Source organism: Miscanthus floridulus, chromosome 17, assembly GCF_019320115.1.
Source record: "Miscanthus floridulus cultivar M001 chromosome 17, ASM1932011v1, whole genome shotgun sequence".
NCBI lineage: Eukaryota > Viridiplantae > Streptophyta > Magnoliopsida > Poales > Poaceae > Miscanthus > Miscanthus floridulus.
In genome coordinates this window covers 87,691,741-87,709,996 of record NC_089596.1, presented here as the reverse complement: position 1 = coordinate 87,709,996, position 18,256 = coordinate 87,691,741, and the positions used below count along the sequence as shown (strand labels likewise).

Below are 18,256 nucleotides of genomic sequence, written 5' to 3'. Positions count from 1 at the left end.
CCGCCCCCTGCTGTGAGTTGTTCTTTTCTTATGCGGGTACTTTTGTGTGTCTTTTGTTGTATCCACTTTTTGCTTAATCTTCCTTGTCTTATTGTTTTACTCTTTTATAGGAATTGGGGCATAATTTCGCTGATCTGATTCCCCTGCAAATGTGGAGGCTAGGGATAGTCTTGCTGGGGCATCCTTGACCAGTAAGTTTCAAACCACCACAATATTTCCTGGCATTTCTTCTACAAACCTTGATGTATATGTAGAGTATGTTCCTCGTCCAGTTCCTCGAGATCCTCATACTGTTAGAAAGAGGGGGCGAGCGGATAGTTCTTCTGCTCTATCTGCTACCAAGAAGTCTCGCCAGTCATTGAGAGACCGGCGTGGGTGGCGCGGTGGTGTGCGGCGATTCGGGCTTCCTCTTCGTACCAGTGGTGCACCACCACCTTTGCTGGTACTCCGGGCGGCGTGCTTCTTCTTCCTTGGCTCCGGGGGTGAGCTTGGTGGGGGTGCGCATCTAATCTAACACTCAACATACCACCATGGCAAGCAGAGTTTAGCAAGTACAATTATTAGAATGGCTCAGAATTTGTTGGCGGCAATAACATCAACCTTATGTACCCTAGTGGTCAATTTGGCACCAGAACTCAGGTGGGATAACAGTGCTTGTTATGACCTAACACTACGACAATTACTGTCATGTGTATTTTACATGTTTATATATCATTTCAGGGAGGCAAGGATGCTGCGAGTCCTAGGTACATCTACACCAAGCTGTCTCATATCACACGTTTAATTTTCCTGAAGGATGATGATATTCTACTTAATTATCTGAATGAGGATGGGCAGTCAATTGAACCCACCTGATAATGTTGGCGATCGCATATTTACATGATCTGTCCTCATCATAGTCACATATTCATAGTGTAGCTAATGATAGTCCTGATTTTTCTTAGGTATATGCCAATTATTCCCATGGTCTTGGTTAATGGAAGTGAAGGAATTGGAACTGGATGGAGCACATATATTCCAAACTACAATCCAAGAGACATCGTTGCTAACCTCAGGCAGTTGCTGAATGAAGAGGCTATTGTACCAATGCATCCATGGTACAGGGGATTCAAGGTTATTATTATGAGTTGGATTTTGTAGTTGCACCAAGGCATAGTTTTGTATATACTACTCTAGAATTATTGGTCACTAAAGCAAACTTTCTATGCCCAAACTTACAGGGGTCTATAGAGAAGATAGTCAATACAAAGGTAGCTGGTTCCACGTACACCATCACTGGAATCATTGAGGTTGTTGACAACACACTGAGTCTTACTGAACTGCCAATCCATCGTTGGACTAATGATTACAAAGAATTTCTTGATGGTTTATGTTCAGATAAGCAGAACAAGGACAAAGTATCATTCATAGAGGTAGTTGACAATAGAAGACACCTTCGCTTGCGTTCATAATGTTTGCACAATCATATTTTGCTCAGTTGCAACTATTTTACAGGATGTCACAGCGCAAGGTGATAACGAAGACATTTACATTCAGCTCCAATTAAGTGAGGAAAATATGAATATAGCTAAGCAAGAAGGACTAGTGAAGAAGTTTAAGCTGACAACAACAATTGGAACATCAAACATGCACTTGTTTGATTCAGATGGTGAAATTCGGAAGTATGACACTCCTGAGCAAAGTAAGTGATGTCTTGTATTGTGTGTTGCTACAGACCTCATTTTCTTGTTATTTAATCACTACTAAAAGTGTGATATTTCTGTAGTACTTGAGGAGTTCTTTCAATTAAGGCTTGAATTCTATGTTAAGAGAAAGGTGCATCTGATGACTTTCTTATTTTCACAACATTAACTGAAATCCATAGTAACCAATTTATTTGTGCAGGAAGCTTTGTTGAAAAATATCAAGCTGGACTTAAAGAAAATTGAAAACAAAGTTAGATTTATCTGCTGTGTTGTTGATAATGAAATTATAGTTAACAACAGGAAAAAGGTAGATCTATTTTTGGAGCTCCGGCAGAAGAATTTTGATATTTTCCAAAAGAAAAAAAGAGAGGGCTGAACCAACTGTTGTAGGTGCTTTAGAAGAGGAGGAAAATGAAGAGAGTCCTGAAGCTAAAGGAGCGGAGGCTAGTGACTATCTCCTCTCAATGTCAATCGGTACCTTGACTAGAGAGAAGATACAGGAGCTCAATGCTGAGAAACAAAAATTAGTGGATGGTGTTGAGGAACTATAGAACACATCGCCAAAATCACTTTGGTTGAAAGATCTTGATGCTTTTGAGAAAGAACAGGATGTAAGAAGTGCTATCATGGCCAGTTCATGATATCTTGATCCAGGAGTCGCTCCCTTTTATGGTAATGTGCCTCTCCCAGCAGTCAAGAACGACTTATAATTGGTGCTCTTCCTCAAGTTAAAATGATTTCATTATCCTAGGGTGCCCAGCGTGTTGTCAGAACGACTACCGGCCTCCCTCCCTCACCATACACCACAGCAGTTCGAATTTTATGGTGGTCACACGATGGGCTATGCACCACATGGGCTAAGCATGCACCAACGGACAGCGTCTATGCACCTTTTAATTGGTTGGTCAAGCATGCAAACACTTCTTAGTTAAGTTGTAGGTCAATCATATGAGGTTTGTAGGTCAACATTAACATTGTTCCAAATGGTTCTCCTAAGCATAGTTAAGTTGATTAGGAAGTCATTTGACACTTGGTTGCATTGGCCACACCAAAAAATCGGTCCCGACCCCACGGCCTCCGTGGTAGGCCAGCGGCCAGCGTAGGACAGCATAGGCTGGCCATGGCCAACTTCGGCTGGCCATGGCCAGCGTAGGTGGGCCAGTGGCCCGCCTCGGCCATCCGTTAATCATGCATGAAAATGCCCAAGTCGGCCTAAGTGAAGGGCACGATGAAACCAAGCAAAAAACATGCGAAAACGGCAAAAAAACGGGCCCAAACGGGCCATGGACGGGCCAGAACGGGCCTCGAATGAGCGCGGGTCCCTAGCCCACCAGGGTGGCCCATAGGGCCCAAGGCACCCACCCTTAGTGGCCCCACACAAAAAGTCCAAGGTTCAGTCCCATACACGAAGAACAACGGCTGTCGGGCGCCTCTGGTGCGAAAACCTGCGTTTTTGAGCAAAAACCAGCCAAAAATGCTTATCAGATGCCTTTTCTGAGGTCCTCCAAAATGCCTAAAGGAACCATACAAGAAGCTGCCAAAACTCCTAGGGGGTTGGATGCCCCCTAGGTATAATGTGGGAGGGCATTCGGTTACGAGAGACCTCAGGTGAAATGGTTGGAAACCACAAGTTTTTTAATGAGGATCCATCAAACAGTCGGTCACGTACCAACGACCTCCGTGGCTGGCCGGCGGCTGGCCGTGGCTAGGTCCGGCTAGCCACGGCTAGCTGTTGGCTGGCCATGGCTGGCTAGCATGTGGCCTTTAGTGGCTACACGCTATGTGACCGCACTGCGATGACTTTCGGTGATGCCTGGCCTCCGTGGCTGGTCCGGTAGCCTACGGCGGCCTGCTTCGACAGGCTGCTACAAGCCGCTGGCTGGCTCGGGTGGCCAGCGTGTTGCTGGAATGACTCGTGGCCTCCTTGGATAAGTTTTGGTTTTCTCCAGCACTCTATGGACCTTCGCTAGCTGTGTGTCATCCTCACATAGGTTTCAGTTTTCTCTCACGCTATATGGACCTTCGGTTGCCGTCCTCACAAGTAGACTCACTGTGCCTAGTGCATAGAGATGCTTTGGATGGCTTAACTGTTGCGGCTACACTGGCGCATGAGTTGTTATAGACCTATGACTGCTTGGAAGACCCCCGCAGATGTGCGGATGACTCCCGGCACTAGTGTCCCTTCATTCGTGCGGGCACCTTCTGCCTGCTACATTGACAAGTGCTTGCATGCTGCTACCCGTTGCACGGGAAGTTGCTTTCGTTACATGTTGGTTACGTCGAGCGCATCCTCTGGGCGTGCCTCGTTAGCTCAAGAGTGCTCGTGGCATTGCCTCGTGTTGTTGGTTAAAGTTTGGTAACTCGGTTTCCCTAGGCAAATGGCGGTTGGCCTGCTTTGGTGGGCTGCTGCTTTTGTTGGCTGCCTTACTATCGTCATCATCAGAAGAAAACAGGATCCATCATAGAAAACAAGAATCCTTTGTCTAGCTCATGTATGACCTGGTCCATCCTTCTCAACTTCTGTTTCATTTCACTCACCTTCTCTTCAAGATGCTGGATTAGCGTGCCTTGCTTAACAATCAGGATATCCGATGACTCAGTATTCTAGGAGCAAGTATGTGGGATCACTGCATGCTTGACTTCTTGCTTAACAGTCAGGATATCCGATGACTCAGCATTCTGGGAGCTAGTATCTTGGATCAATGCATGCTTGACTAATGGTGTTTCCTTGCTGGTGGAACCATATTGGCTCTGCACTTCTTTCCCTTTTAGCTTTTGTGTCGCTTCTTGAGTCATCTTTTCAAGATGTTTGAATAGTACAATCTTGGAGCAAGGATCTGGGATCGCTGCATGGTTGACTAATGTTGTTTCCTTTTTGGTGTCCCACATGGGCTCTATGGAACCATACTGGCCCTCCACTTCGTTTGAAATTCCTGACTGACTGATATAAATAGGTTAAGAAAATCATAATGCACCAGAAAATTGATCAATAATATGCAGTAGGAACACTAACCTTGTTGCATGGTTCTGCTGCAAAAGTCTAAGTTGTAGCTCTCAAATCTTCTCCTTAAGTAGTTGGATTGTTTTGGCATGATCTGCATCCTCGGTGTCCCCAATGGACTCAATGGGATCATCTTTTTCACTCACTGTACTTTTAATTTCCAAATCACAGGCGTAATAAGCATGACGATCTTGAAAAATTGCTGAAATTATTGCTTTATAGTATTTATTCAATACCTCGCTTGTCTGAATGACGGAACAAAGTGTGAAGCCAACCCACCTATTTAGTAAAGGGCATCTCCTGATACAATGAATATCAGCCAATTGTCAAGCCATGCATAAGCTGAGGCATAAACTAACAAATAAAGTACTATCACATGCTAGATTAATCATTCATAGAAACATACAAACAGCAGCATGGCAAACATCTCATCAGGAGTACCTTGTTGGAAAAAGCTACGAGCGGACCTCTTGAACCATTTAACCACTCACTAAGCAAACCAGCAATTTGTCACTAGACTGTACTGGTAATCCAAGAGAGTTGGCTTCCTTCGGAATACCTTGTTGGAAAAAGCTTTATCTACATTACATAGTGGCGATGTAGATATGGTGGTGCTGGCTATTTGCTGGAGCATATTCAGAGGAAGTAGAAAAGAAAAGATAACAGACTCAAGACTGCTTAAGCAAGACTTCTAGATGGAAACAAATCTTCATTTTTCTCCTAAGCAAAGACATATCAGGGTGACATTTGCATCTACTGGAAGTTAAGTCAGTAATTTCTGCTCTAAAACCTGTCTCTTATTAGTAGTAAACACACTGAGCAAGCCCATTAGCCCGTTGCTATGGTTCCCCATGTAGCTGAAATGCTGCTTGGGCAACCTTGCTCAACTCAAACTGAAACTCATGGACTATTCTTTCACAACTGGCTACCAAATTACTGGTCAGTAATATACAGTGAAATACACAGAGAGACAAAATTTAAAAGGAAGCAATGGACACAAATGATCACTGAACTAAGACAATCTAGCAAGTTAAGACAAAAAAATAAGTACACGACATACTCGTGAACTAACACTAGCAAGCATCCGAGTGGCATTGGTGATTGGACGTACCTCGACAGCAAAGTGAGGTGGATCTGAGCGCTGCCGGCGGCTGCTCGTCGCTGAGCAATTAGGGTTAGGGATTGGGGAATAGGGAATGGGGAGCGGAGGCCTAGAGTTGAGCATGCGGCGATCAAGTGGGTCGGGCCAACAACCCAGTGGGTCTAGGAAGAAGGTGATGGGTCTGTTGGGCTCATTTCTTCTGTATGGGTGGTCTATTGGGCTCATTTCTTATTCTTTCCCCTTGTTTTGGTGACACAGATTCATGTTTGAAATACACGGATTCCTATTTTGGTGAATCGAATTCGTGTTTTTTACACTTGGATTCGTGTTTTTTACACCAGGATTCGTGTTTTTTACAACTGAACGCGATCCGCCAATCATCAAGCACACAGACATAGCATATCGCCATCATCACATGCAAGCAAGGTAGATTGAATAAGACAACATTATACCATAGATAATACTGATTCTCTAATAACATTAGAGAAAACATTACTAAAGGCATTGTTCAAGCATAACTCAATCATAAAATAGTACTGGCCAGTGGCCAGCGGCCACTGCCCACAAGTTCACTACTACTAGCACAAGTTGGACAATAGTTATCAACCATCCATCGTCAACCAACCACAAGCCACTGTCAACTACTCGCCATTGTTGCAATTACTGGAAGCCCCCGTAAACTTGATTGTGAATTCCATTCTAGTATGGAGCATGAGGAGGATCTGCACGAGGATCTGCTTCCATAGGATGTTCAGCTTCTTCAATAGGCTTAGGCTCTTTAGCTTCAATAGGCTCGTCACAGAAGCGCAAGTGAGTTCCATTCCACCGGGAATGACAAGTAGGAGGAGATTGAGAATCTTCAAAGCGTATGTGCTTTCCATGCCACAGGGAATGACACATATAAGCTTGTGGATCTTCTTCCATAGCTTCTCCTTCAAGAGCTAATAGTACATAAGTACCACTAGATTCTCCTTCAAGAGCTGACAGTACATAAGTACTCAGAAACAATGACACCTCAGTACTAGCATAACTCCGGCCACCTTGGTGACGCTCCAAAGTCTGATGTCTGTCCAATTCCCACATTTGAGCCCAAGTATCTAAAGCATCATGCAGCCACTCCCCATGTTCAGCAACCTACAAAAGAGAGAAATAAAAAGCTGAACATTGCATTTTGATTACACATATACTTCTGAGCACAGATCCAGAAGGGAGAATCGGTATCAAAACAAGAATCTATATGACAAAATGCTTTATATATAATTGGTCAAATTTTAAACATGACTACAAATGTTTACTGCACAATACAATCCAAATGCTTAGTGGACACAATAATGGAAAAAACTGACTTCATCATAATTAAGCACTTCAGATTTACAAGCTCCTTATTCTTTTCAGTCCCTACAAAAAGTTCATCTAGTCCAAACCTCAAGCAAAGTTTATCTATAGTTTCATATCTGAATAATGGTTTGGCTGTCCTATACATATAGCTGTGTTTAAAATCTTTGGCTAACTTTACGTATTTTGGACATGATAAGTCTATTAAAGGTATACATTTGAGCAGGAATTGAAGTTCATATAGGTAAGGAAGAAACAAATTGTGGTGTAAAACAAATCTGAGCTCTAGGATTCAAGACCATAGCTGGAGATTTAAAAACTTAGCATATAGAGAACATTGCAATGCAGAGATGAAAAACAAACATGATTAGCCTTCATATCACTGTTGTTAAACATTATGCTACAATCTGGGCAATAAAGTGCTCAACATGCATTTTGACAGATAAAAAAAGGACAAGATAAGGACCTAACATGCCATCTCCAAGCATAGATGTTATCTCTACCAGTATTTGTCAAACAATAGAGAGCATTGCAATGCAGAGATATAAAAGAAACATGGTTAGCCTTCATACAAATCACTACTGTTAGCCTTCATTCCATTTGACAGATAAAAGAGGACAAGTACCTCCATATACTGATCCCTCTTAATGAGGCCTGCTTCAAAATCATACTTGATATTGTATTTGAGGCAATAGGCCTTTCCTAGAGTTTCGTGAGTTCCTGAAATCAACGCCGTAAGGCTTCTATTGAAGCGGGCGTATAGCTTTTTATTTATTTCTTTAAATTCCTTCTCCTCACACGAGTGGACTGACTGCAAAAAAGGAAAAGAAATCTAAGAGTGGTAAATGGCCGTCGAAATTTGAAGATAAAACAACAATATAAATTCAAACATACCCAAAACTCATCGAAGGTTTGTTGCAACATGCCACCAAGGAAATAGTGTTTCATACTAGCAGCAGCAATCGTGAAGTTCTTTTCATCTACTACTAGTCCAGGATAGTTGTTCTTGAGCACTTTAATGATATGTGCTCTGGTGAAGCGTGAATCAAAAACATGATCAGAAAGCTTCAGTGGAGTCTTGCCGTTGACCCATCCCTTCACCTTCTTAATAAAACTATGGAAATCAAAACAAAAAGAGATCAGTACTGGAAAGAGAGAAGAAAATGGAGAAGAAAAGGGTTGGAGGTGAAAATGCAAGTCACATATAGGTTTCAGACTCGTAAACACAGAGAAGAAAATGGAGAAGGAAAGGGAGCACACCAAGCTTCAGTTCAAACAAAAAGTAGTGAAACATTTCTAGAAGTGAGAACAAATAAGAATCGAACCAAGAAACAGAATGCAGAACACTTGCCTCGCCATCTTGGAGGAAATGGAAGAGATGTGAGGAAGAGCCGCACTGGTGTGTGTGTGTGTGGGAGAGAGAGGGAGTGCTCTTGGGAGTGAATGCGCGTGGGAGTGAATGGAGCCTCTGCAGGGTGGTGTGGAGGAACCGGTGTGGAAACCAGTGCGCAGGAGTGAAGGGTGGTGTGTGCGGGTGTGGAGAAAGTCTACAGGCTTTGGGTGGTGTATAATTTCAAGGGTGTGGAGAAAGTCTGCAGGCTCTGGGGTGCTGCATTAGTACCCAGGTCCTATCAATGTATGGGGGATGGCTATAGGGAGCTAGGGGTAGGGATGTAAAAGAAATTAGTCCACTAGGGGTAGGGATGTAAAAAAACATTCAACAGAAAAGGGTGTACAACAACATGAAGGGCCAATAAAGTCTAAAAAACAAAAGAGTTGCTCGCCAAAAATTTCACTGTACAACAACAAAAAGGGCAAAAACAATGTTGCTCGCCAAAAATCATCACTGGGAGGAGATCAACAAAAAATGAATGCAAAGGTATTAAGTTACTGACCTGGAGAGCTCGCAAGAACAATCATCACACAGCTCCTGCACGTTGCGCTTCAACATCGACTTCTCCAAATGCAGGCCCATCAAAAGCAAAATTCTGTAGAATTCCACATAGACCATGACCATGGATGGGTCTGCCTTGATGGCGATCAACTAAGCACGTTTTGCAGACTGAAGTTTCCACGGGATGTGGAATTCTGAAGAATTCTGTCCAGCAGATCACCATCCATTCTATCAACCAGGTATTCAAAAGATGTGATATGAACATATCTCAGATTGATACAAAAGGATTAGAAAGAAAAACTGCGCCAAAAGAACAAAAATAATTACATACCTTAGCTTGTAGCTTGAACTCCTCCAAGCTCGCTTCATTCCACCAGCAGCAGGCTGGTTGGTATGAGTCTATGAGAATGGCAAGCTAACACTCCAACAAAGCATGATTACGAAATATACATTAAAAGTACTAACTTGTAAGATATCAAATTAATCCGCACAAGCAATACAAGCCCATCATTGAAAAAGCACTTGGCGCATAGGTGGGCTTCACACATTATCAAAGCAACATCCATGTGCTGTATGCTTGTTTATTACAGCATCAGATTAAGGATGCATGAAAGTACTAACTTCTAAGATATCAAATTAGTCCACACAAGCAATACAAGCCCATCATTAAAAAAGCACTTGGCGCACAGGTGGGCTGCAAGGCTCACCGAGCCCTGCGAGAACCTGTTGATCCATGATGACCAATAGAATGGCTCAAGAGAGAAAGCATTGCAGTAGAAGAGTTAGTTAGGATAGGAATCAAAGAAGTGAAGCAATTTAATAGAATTAAGAGAAATATTTGCGTGCCTACACAATATGAATTTTTTCTATCATTTTCTGTAGGTGCAGCCGACATGAACACCACTTTTTTTACTTTTGGTAGAGTTCCTGCTCACATAACTAAAAATGCACTTTCATCATTTCAATCTCATTGACAAGTAGTTGGAGTCGCCTGCCCTGCTCACTTTGTTTACCGATCCAGCTAGCAAATGACTCACCACAGTCAAATCTGTCCACGTACCTTGCATCACTAAGGTCATCCCCAGGAGGGAGAAGCATAATAGATAGGTCCTGTAATGAAGTAATGAAGATTTTCAGCATTTGCTAAAAGTAAATATCATTGTGCAAAATAAAATTGGACTTCTTACATCAAACAAGTCCATCTCACTTGAGGCCTCAAACAAGCCAAACTGACTGCATAATCAATAACGAGACCAAGGAAACCAGAGTCCATGACATATTGCATATAACACCCCATTTGGAAGTAGATATTGGAGCCTGGAAAAAGATTTGGTATTGTAGGCCATTTTCCAATATAAGGCTGATTTGGTATTAGTATCAAATTCATTTCCACTACCTCCAATTTCTACATCCAAACAGACCCTAACTGATATTAAATAAGAATGGTACCTGGGTAACGATCCTAACAGAAAAGTTTCACATGAGGTCCCGAACAAGTCAGACGAACTGCATAAAAAATAGACACATCAAGGAAACCTGGCATATTGCTTCAACTAGATATAAGAATACTACCATATTTGCCCACGACAGGTTAATACAGAGAGTAGGGAGTGAAGGCCCAAGCCAACCAATTTCTTTGGTACCATCTTGAGGCAAATTTGCTTCCCCAACTTCGTACAATGCTGATGAAATAGATTTGAAACCATCAGTGTTTGAAGTTGTTTCACGTTTCTGATCTCAACTCATGCGAAGAAGAGCTACAGTTGGGTACATGAACAAACCTGCTAAATCTGAAGACATGCGGACTGCTCTAGATCGCCGTCCTGATCCCGCAGGCTGTAGGTCTATACATTCCAAATTAGTAAACTCTAAACCAATATTTGCAACCAAGACCAAATTGGAGTATGGAGAGTGGAGGAATGAGGATGGAGACCCGCTGTATGTAAACTATAGAGTCGTGACTGGTGACTGTGGCCCCTATCCCTTCCCCTGCCCCTGCCCCTACGGCTGGCACCGAGCACCTGGCTAGGTGGCTATGGATCGGAGCCCCCTGCCCCCGCCTCCCGGCCGCTGCTTGTCGCGAGTTGCTATGCTGCTACCGGCAGCCGCGCTGGGGGCTGGCTGTGGTGCTGCCTTTCTCGGCCTCCGCCCCCATGCTCGCCTCCGTCCAAGTTATTCTGGTAGCATCAGTCCAAGTTATTATGGTCTCTTGTCTTGAGTCCTCATGAGCTGCTGGCTGCTAGGCCAGGGTGGGCTGCTATGCCACCTAAGGAGACAAAGCCAAATTAGCTGTGGTATTAATAAATACTAAATTTACTGAAAAGAAGATTGAGCCTCACTGATCTTAACTGGAGTAATAGTAAATGAACAAAGAATGTTCCAATGTCACTATGTTCAAACAAATTGTAGAAATCAATTTGGGAAGAACTGATGAAAATGGCTGTGCAGCTAAAATGCAAAGGTTCAATTACTTTACAGCTATTATTAGACACTAGTCTCTTTTAATATTTGTCAGATAATGTGATCACAATTCTTAGAAGTGCATTTGATAAAATGTAGGATTCCACACAGAAATGGGGAATCTTAGCGAATAAACAAGGATCGCACTAGGTATCATGAAACACAAGAATGTTTCACAGTAAAGGGGAATCGCCTCGGAGAAACAAGGATCTTACCAAGGAAACAAACATGACAGATTTTTGCATAGAAATAGATAATACTTGATAAATGATAAGTTTTTAACCACAGATCGCAGGTCATCAGTTCACAAATTTCAGAGTAATTACACATGGGATCAGTAATTCAGTGTCACCCCCTACAAACAAAGCAAAAGTAGCAGCCCAGAGAACACCTAGTACTATGATTGGGGCGTCAAGCGGAGGGCTAGCAGGGCGTCGGGCGGGGGGCTAGACGGGGGGCTGGCTAGAGGCGCCGGGGACCTGTCAATCTTAGCCTATGCAAAGACGTCATCCTTTTGCGAAAAATTATTTGCCAAGCATCTTCAGCAGCTTCCTCTTCCAACATTTCTTCTACATATTGCTTCTCAATGGAAAAAGTCCAAATGGAATATGCATCAGTAATTTAAAAAGTAATGGCTGAAGGGATAGCTTATGCAAATGAAAGAACACAGAACCTATATGCACTCTGGTCTCTAGAAGACATTCATTCATCCTCAAGGCTTCTACAGATCAAGTGATCATCAATGGTATACACATCAATTTGGACTTTGAAGCTCTTCGATTCTTTCGTTTTTTATTCGAATTTGACTCCATTTTGTACTTTTCGTGCTCTACACATTTATTTCCTCCACTCTCAGGTCACCCTGGGCATTCGGTCAGACCGAACCGATCGGTTCGGTTCCTCGGTCATTCGGTCAGTTCGGTCATCAGAAACCTGGGACCGATCGGTCTTTGCAAAAAACGAAGACCGAGGAAGTTCGGTCTCGGTTAGTTCGGTTCGGTCTTGGTCACGACCGAACTAACCGGACCTGAGTAGCAGCCACAAACAATAGCAGAATCTATAGCAATTTTCAACAGCATGCTTGCTATTTGAAGGCAAAAAAATAACAACACAATATATAAAACAAACCACACATTATTATGATAAGTTCTAGCACACAACTTTCTCAGTTCTCACAAATCACAATCACACATAATGACATAACAGAAGTACAGAACAAGAACTTCGGTCAGTTCGGTCAGTTCGGTTAACCGACACATATGACCGAACTTCTATCGGTTACTTCGGTTAGTTGGGAGCCAGGACCGAACTCATGACCGAACTTTTCGGTCTCGGTCTTTTCGGTCTCGGTCTCGGTCTTTTCGGTTCGGTCTTCGGTCTTCGGTTAATTATGCCCAGGGTGACTCTCAGGTACAAATTTCTCCTTAGTCACACTGTTAATTAGTAACATGATGTATGGGGCATATGGCATTCTCTTAGATGTGTGCCTATGATTGTTTTCCATCTCCTCGAACATCATGTCTACTATGTCAAAAGGCTTCCCGAACAAAATATGATACAATAGAACCCTGCTTGATCCGTGAACCTTACTTTTATCTCCAATCAAGGGATTGATAGTCTTTCTAATAATCCGGTTTAATGAATTCACTTGGTTACCATCTGCACTCATGAGCTCTTTTCTTGTGCATCAGTCAATTGACTCTTAATCTTAATATTGTGCTCAGACGGAACACGTAGAACCTTTTGACAAAATCTCTTTGTGACAGTAATCTTCTTATTTATGCCTGTCATCCAAGTTAGTGAGGTCCTACTTTGATTTATGGACAATGTGAAGTAGAACTGTTTGATCGGCTCTTCATCCTAGTTCTATTTTATAGCCATCAATTCATGAAGACCAATGTCACGACATGCTTTCTCAACATATGACATCGCCGGTAAACGTTTGATATTTTCCCAATCGATCCATTTGTTGTCAGCACATTTCTTCTTGCTATAAATACTATTGTATAGATCCATATGCTTGTTGGACCAAAAATGCACATCGCTTACAGATCTGGCCTGTTCATATAAATTTACAAATTTAACCAATTTCGAAGACTTCTTCCATTTTGATTTTTTGTAGCTCACAGGCGTCCTGGCTACAGCCTCAGCTAGTTGGGGCAAACCATCTAGAAGGTCAATTTGAGGACGGTCTTCTTCCTCTAGTGCAGCTGCTTCTTTATCTGTGAGTTGAGCACCTGGAGCAAACTGACTGAGACGGGCCCTCTCCCTTGATGGACTGGGTGAGAGCTGAGCAAGATGCACTTGCTCTACATGTGCAGGCTCTACAACCTCTTCATCTGTTAGTTGTTCACCTGGAGCAAACTAACTAGCAGGCTGGTCCTCAAGCAAAGAATGGATTCTCTTCCTTGAAAGACTGGGCGAGAGCTAATCAAGACGCACCTGCCATGTCTTCTCTGCAGCCCTTTCTGACTGCATGGGCACCTGCTCTGCATGTGCAGGCTCTACAACCTGTGCCTTGTCTGGTATTGTGGCACGGTTGTCACCTATGAGTTGTGCATCTGGAGCACACTGGCATTCAAAGTTCCATCGCGAAACATTGTCTGTCACTTGTGAGTTTTGCATAAGTCTAAACTAATCCATTGTTCTAGCAAGAGAATCATCATCGCGAGCTTTAAAGAAACATTCATGATCCTTTGCGTCTTTGACTAAACCAGACCATGTTGAATTACTATCAAGGAGAGTCATTTCATGTCCAAGGATCCACATGTAGTGCCTGTGGAAGAAATAATTATTTAGATGAGTATGTACTGGGATCTTGAATTAACTAAGTATCCAAAGGCTGATCCTTTGCCAACAAAAAAACAAAATTTAATTAAGCCAACAAAAAGGAACAAAAGTTAACCTACTTTGCTCTTGTCAAAGCCGCATTAGTTCTCTTATCACAATCAAGAAAGCCTATATTCCCACCATTATTGTGTCTAACTATTGAAAGGATTAATATGTCCTTCTCAGCACCTTGACATGAATCAACAGTGCATACTTCAACAGAAAGAAAGTCATGCTTCTCATAACTCTGAACTCTTTCTTGCAAAGAAATTACTTGGGCTGCATATGAAGATACTATACCAATGCTGGTTTTCTTCTTCTGCTTGGTGCATGCTGTAGTGGTTATAGACCAAAGAAACATGGATGGCACTTAAACAGATCAACTTTAATGAAACTTACATGTTCTTTATCAGCTCAAATGTTAGACATACCTTCAGCAAGTCTGCCAACAATATTGGCTACCACAACAGCTTCAACAATATTTTTTGATCCCTGTTTATTGTTTTCTTCGAAACCATCTTCAACATGGATGAATGAATAAGGACCATACATATGGTCATCGAGATAAATATTGTTATAGTCCTTAACGTTGGGACCATCTATAATTTTTCCTTCATAAAACTTTTGATTTGGAAACTTGCTGATGGAAGGGTGCATTCTATATTGAATATTTAGCATGTGCTTTGGGAAATCAAGTCCACTTAATGTCTCAAAGAGGCTTCGCCCAAACCTGTTCTCTTTAGCAATCTTACCAGTAAGGAGAAAGTATTAGCAGTCTAGAAATAATCATTGGTAACACAAGGAATCAAGGATACATTCAAATGATCTTATAAGTTATAATGAAGACATATCGTGCTCTTTACCACTGATTATAGTTGCTTGTCATCCCCAACAAGCACCACATGTTTTATCCCACTAGTTGCAAGAGGGATCAATGATTCACATTCTTTTAAGTATGCTGCCTCATCAAGAACTAAGATGTGGAATTTCTGATTTTCCAACCAACTAGACCTATAGGGAGTGCAAAACACAAGTCTTGCATATTTTGTTTTTGATTTTTTTGAAGAAACAATTTTGCTCTTAAATATTTCTAACAATTTTCCATTATCAGCTTTCTTCTTCATGCGGTCCTCATTCCCAAACAATATTATGTCATCGATTGAGTTTTTAGATTCAGAGGAACTCCCAAATAGAGAAACAAGATGAGAAGCCAATTGCAAGATGGCTGTGTTGGTTGGAGCAAATACAAGAATTCTGGCCCAGGGCTTCAAACACAGGAGCCTATATAGATTACTGAAAGTGTTTTAGTTTTACCTGTGCCAGGTGGGCCCCAAATTAGCTATGCAGAATATCTATGAGGACATATTGCTGAAATGCAACTTTTCACTGCATCAATCTGTGAGCTATTCAGTCCAAAACTATCACAGGCAGCATCAAAACTAATTTTGTTATCTGTGCATTGTCTACATTCTCCATCAGCCTGCAGCATAAATTCAAACACTTCAGTGCACAATAGAAGAATACAAAAAGTTATTCCAATTAGAGAGAGAGAGATAGGCTGGCTGGTACTCACACAAATATTATTTTTATTCAATATGAGATTGATTAATTTTGAACTGCATTTGAAGACATTCATCATCACTTGCCAACTACATTCATAAGTACTTAGATTTTCCAAGTGCATAACCTGATAGATTCCTCGCTGACTAGGATTGCCACCATGAGGCAACTTTGATAGAGCGGCACTTATCCAGCCTCTCTTTGTGCCATCGTCCCACTTAGTATCCTCTGTGGAATTCTTAACCAGTAGGATGGTGCATAAGCCATCATCCTTGAGAATTTGGTCTCTAGATTTTAAATTCTATAATGAAAGTAACATGATATCGCCTTTTTTTGGAAAATCATCCCCCTTTTTCACACAGAGCCAGATTTTGAACACATTTTCCACACTCGGACCCTCCTTTTCAACAATGAGCCAGATTTCGGGCACATCTTTACTAGAGATAGCCTCCACACATGGGCCACTGGAGATGTTATCCATGGCTGAGCAGATGTTATGCCAAATTTCCTGTAGAATTAGCTTATGGAATGCTTTTAAGTAGTCCACTTGGGTTTTGAATTCCGTAGGGATCGTCTCCACCTATAACAACATAGCAACATTTACAATCTTTTCTCTCTCTTTTTTTGCGAAGTAGCAACATTTACAATCAACCATTAATCAGGTACAAAATAGGAATCTTGACTGCTGGGTGGGAGAGGCACATTACCATAAAAGGGAGCGACTTCTGGATCAAGATATCATGAATCGACCATGATAGCACTTCTTCCTCAAGATTTTGTTTAGGTTTGTGCAGCATTTCAATGGGGGTGGTCGACGCAGTAGGTTGCCAGTGAGCAGGACCATCTCGGTATAAACTGGGCCCTGTGTGAGGTGGCTGACTCGGTGGAGCTGCGGCAACAGGGGAGGGCAAAGGGGAGGTGGCCGACTCGGTGGAGCTACGGCAACAGGGGACGGCAAAGGGGAGGTGGCCGGCGCGGTGGAAGCTGCTGCAATGGGGGAGGGTAAGGCGGAGAGGTTTGGGGCTGGTACTGGTCCATTTTGGTTCACCGCGCAGAGCTGGTCCGTTTTGGCTCACGGAGCAGAGCTGGTCCGTTTTGGCTCACGGAGCAGAGCTGGTCCGTTTTGGCTCACGGAGCCAATTATAAAGATTAAAAAGGGGTGAATTATTAGGACAGGTTGTGTTTAGAAAATATATGTTACATTAATTACTTAAAAGATAAATTAGACCTACCATGTACATTAAAAATGTTACAATCATAAATACAAAGATCTTTTTATTATTAGTTGTAAATACAACTATCACATCATATAAAACACGTCTGTGTGTGCGTACGTGTGTCCAACTTTTTTTTGAGATTGTGTGTCCAACTATTGGATGCATGTGTAGCATTGTGCATGTGTAGTATTGCATCATAGGGAGGTTCGGACGCCCGGGTACGTCTTGTTATTAGGTCGGCGGCCCATAGCCCCACGCTCGCCCGAACTGGGCTGGCCCATGGCCATTATAAAAAGAGACATGGTCAGTAGAACAGCAACAATTGTTTTAAGAAAAACACACGATAGAACAGTTGTGTATAGCTGATAGGCGTCGACAGACAATTCCATGCACTACGGTAGTAGTAGCTAGCAGCGCTCGCCACCCAGCGGACATGGCCGGGGACATCCATATATGGGCACGTCCGGGCCAGGGAGCCATGGTGGCCATCGGTGATTATTAACTATGCCGACAGGAAGCAATGGGCCAACACCCGGCGCGCGGCACGAAACCCTAAACCTCGGAGAGAAGAACAGAACGGCTACGTACAATGGGTAGATCGACGAAACCCTAAACCTCCTCCACGTCGCGAGGGGAAGTTGCGCGCCAAAACACTACGCCATGCGAGGGAAAAGGCGTGGAGGTGAAGGAAACCTCGGATACGCGCGATACTGCTGCACGTAAATTAAATTGGAGAGTCGACATTTTTTTCATCTTTCTAAAAATAAAGTAGATAATTCATCTAGCAAAATACAAGTTACAATGTCATTAATGTCTGGGTCAACTTGGAAGCCATGGTAGCGCAGCAGCTCCTGATTGGGGCATCTTTTCTTCTTGTCTTCGTTGGAAGCTAGAGACACAGCATGATCAAAAGCATTGTTCCACATCCAGTTCCTCGTCTTCTTTTCTGGGCAGGCTGGGCAGGTCATGATCTTCTTTTCCTCGTCCTCGACAAAGCACAAGTGTCCTCCCTTGACGGGAACTAGAGACTGGGAGAGGTGGAGATCAAAGCCATGCTTACTCTGCAGCATGTCCCCAATCTTGTAGGATATGAAGGTGTCGGATGTTGCGTACTTGATCTGTTCCTCCATCAGCCTGGGCAGGAGCCTGTTTTTGAAACGAACAGCTGTACCT

The 18,256-nt window shown here is 42.7% G+C and overlaps 1 protein-coding gene, 1 long non-coding RNA gene and 1 pseudogene across 2 annotated transcripts; 1 reads left to right on the top strand and 2 right to left on the bottom strand.

The window, feature by feature from the left end:
• Window positions 1-529: 529 nt before the first annotated feature.
• LOC136515921 (DNA topoisomerase 2-like) lies at window positions 530-2,326 on the top strand (annotated as a pseudogene).
• A 4,161-nt stretch (window positions 2,327-6,487) lies between these two features.
• LOC136515920 (uncharacterized) lies at window positions 6,488-12,187 on the bottom strand. Its single transcript, XM_066509372.1, has 6 exons — window positions 11,869-12,187; window positions 9,349-9,416; window positions 9,019-9,245; window positions 8,018-8,237; window positions 7,749-7,934; window positions 6,488-6,922 (listed from the first exon to the last, which is right to left on the bottom strand). Exons 3-6 carry the CDS (start codon window positions 9,138-9,140, stop codon window positions 6,488-6,490), a joined length of 963 nt encoding a protein of 320 aa, XP_066365469.1. The 5' UTR covers window positions 9,141-9,245; window positions 9,349-9,416; window positions 11,869-12,187.
• A 3,253-nt stretch (window positions 12,188-15,440) lies between these two features.
• On the bottom strand, window positions 15,441-16,003 carry LOC136516622 (uncharacterized). The gene is made up of 2 exons (XR_010774089.1): window positions 15,880-16,003; window positions 15,441-15,786 (listed from the first exon to the last, which is right to left on the bottom strand). It is a non-coding gene; the product is annotated as an uncharacterized lncRNA (long non-coding RNA).
• Window positions 16,004-18,256: the final 2,253 nt, after the last annotated feature.